Below are 1,999 nucleotides of genomic sequence, written 5' to 3'. Positions count from 1 at the left end.
CAATTAGCCTACACTTTCAATTTCAACTATCATTCAAATATATGAATGTAATTGTATAATTATAATTTTTAATATCTTAAAATTTTTAATAACGGATGTTCTTTTAGGAATTACTTGGATACCATATGTATAAAGATTAAAAATGAGTAAAACACAAAAAAACCAAAATTTTGCAACTGATAACGTTTTACTATAAATGCATTGAGTTGAAATTGAATAGTCATCAGTCAATTTTGGTAATTTCTACTATTAAGTAGTATAGACTAATTATTGTTGCAATTATTTCAATTTTTAAAAAAAACCAACAAAAAAATCAAAATGAATAAATTCGTAAGTTAAAATTTAAACAAAAAAACAAAACACAAACAAAAAAACCTTAATTTTATAACTTTTAGATTGTATTCGCTTGTTTAATTGCTGTAGCTGTTGCTAAACCAGGTCATCTTGAACATGGATTAAGAACAATTTCAGTACATTCTGAAATTCCAATTGTTAAAACAAAATTGATTCATGAACCAGCAACTGTTGCTGTACATGAACATACAATTGCTAAAGTTGGTGAACATGTTGAAAGTTTTCCAACAGCTGTATCCCATCAAAGTCAAACCATTTTACATAGCGCAGCCGATAAAATTACACCAATTGTTGCACCAGCTGTCAGAACCCGTTATGAACCAACAATCAAAACTTATGAAAAACAATATATCGAAAAAATCCCAGTTGTTGAATCCTATGTTGCACCAACTGTTGTTAAATCTTATGCTGCTCCAGCTATTGTTAAATCATATGCCGCACCAACCCTTTTGAAAACAGCTCCACTTTTAAAATCATATGAACCATATGGAGCAACAATCATCCGTTCTGAACCATTACCACAATGGTAAATTACAATATTTGACTGATTCTTATAATTCTATTGTTCGGAGAAAATGAAAATATGCTTTCAATTGAAAAATTAGAATTAGAAAGAAAAATTACACAAAGTTGTTGATATTATTGAAAATAAAATAAACAAAAATAAAAACAAAATAGCAAATATTTATTAAAAATCAAATGTTTATTCGTTTTAAATCTTTAAACACTTGCAGTTTTCACTCTAGTATAGGACAATAAAGAAAAGAAAAACATTGAGTACTGTTTTTGAATGGATCAATAATTGAGTAAAATTTTACTACAATAATAAAGATAAAGTTTCAAAAACTCCTAAAACTATGATATAAAAAGCACACGATCCATGGCTTTGGGTATTTTCTAAATAATAATTTCCAAAAATACTAAATTTACTTATATTTGTATATTAGTGTGTTGAAACGTTGCGTGAGAGCGTTTTATAAAAACATTTCGAGCTCAATAATCTTTTAAAGATACAAAATAGTTCATATTCCAGATACTAAATCTTATAATCATATTCCAATTTCCAAAAAAAAAAAGCATGAGTTACACCTTTCTCTAAACAAACACATTTGAGCTGCAACATTCCAAGCCAAATCTCTTCACTATGGGCGCAGAAACAATTAAAAATTCAAAATGGATGCTTAGTAATGGTCCAACTTATTTTAAAATGTAATTAATTTATTGCAATCACAGACCAAAACCCTTATGCAAACCAAGTTGATTGTGATTAAGGTAAAGTAATTGGTTTGTATTTCACTAACACATGTATCTCCATCGATATCTTAAATTGAGTGCAGTTAGTGTATCATTTGTTTACTGTATGCATGTAAAAAATCTCAACTATTACACACAAATTTAATTTAACTATGATATTATAAAAAATATAGACTTCTTTCTATTTTTATTTAATTTTTGAATACTATCAATGGCAAGTTTCAATGAGCATGAAGGCTGTTAGCTTAAATTATAAACTAATTAAATTAAACCCAATTTCAATTAGCAATAGATATATGTTGTACCCGAAGCTCGCTCGTATTCCCAAACCAAGTAATAAAATAAATCCAGACCAGACAAACAACAATAATAGATTATATTTTATATCAAA

General features: G+C 27.3%; 1 protein-coding gene across 1 annotated transcript; it reads left to right on the top strand.

The window, feature by feature from the left end:
* Positions 1 to 231: 231 nt before the first annotated feature.
* LOC129610144 (larval/pupal cuticle protein H1C-like) lies at positions 232 to 930 on the top strand. The gene is made up of 2 exons (XM_055522539.1): positions 232 to 330; positions 396 to 930. The coding sequence occupies exons 1-2, from the start codon at positions 319 to 321 to the stop codon at positions 882 to 884; spliced, it is 501 nt and encodes a 166-aa protein (XP_055378514.1). The 5' UTR covers positions 232 to 318; the 3' UTR covers positions 885 to 930.
* The last annotated feature ends 1,069 nt before the right edge of the window (positions 931 to 1,999 follow it).

The sequence above is a fragment of the Condylostylus longicornis genome, unplaced genomic scaffold (assembly GCF_029603195.1).
Source record: "Condylostylus longicornis isolate FDR11 unplaced genomic scaffold, ASM2960319v2 ptg000044l, whole genome shotgun sequence".
NCBI lineage: Eukaryota > Metazoa > Arthropoda > Insecta > Diptera > Dolichopodidae > Condylostylus > Condylostylus longicornis.
The sequence above is the reverse complement of the archived record's forward strand: the minus strand, read 5'-3'. Positions and strand labels throughout refer to the sequence as shown.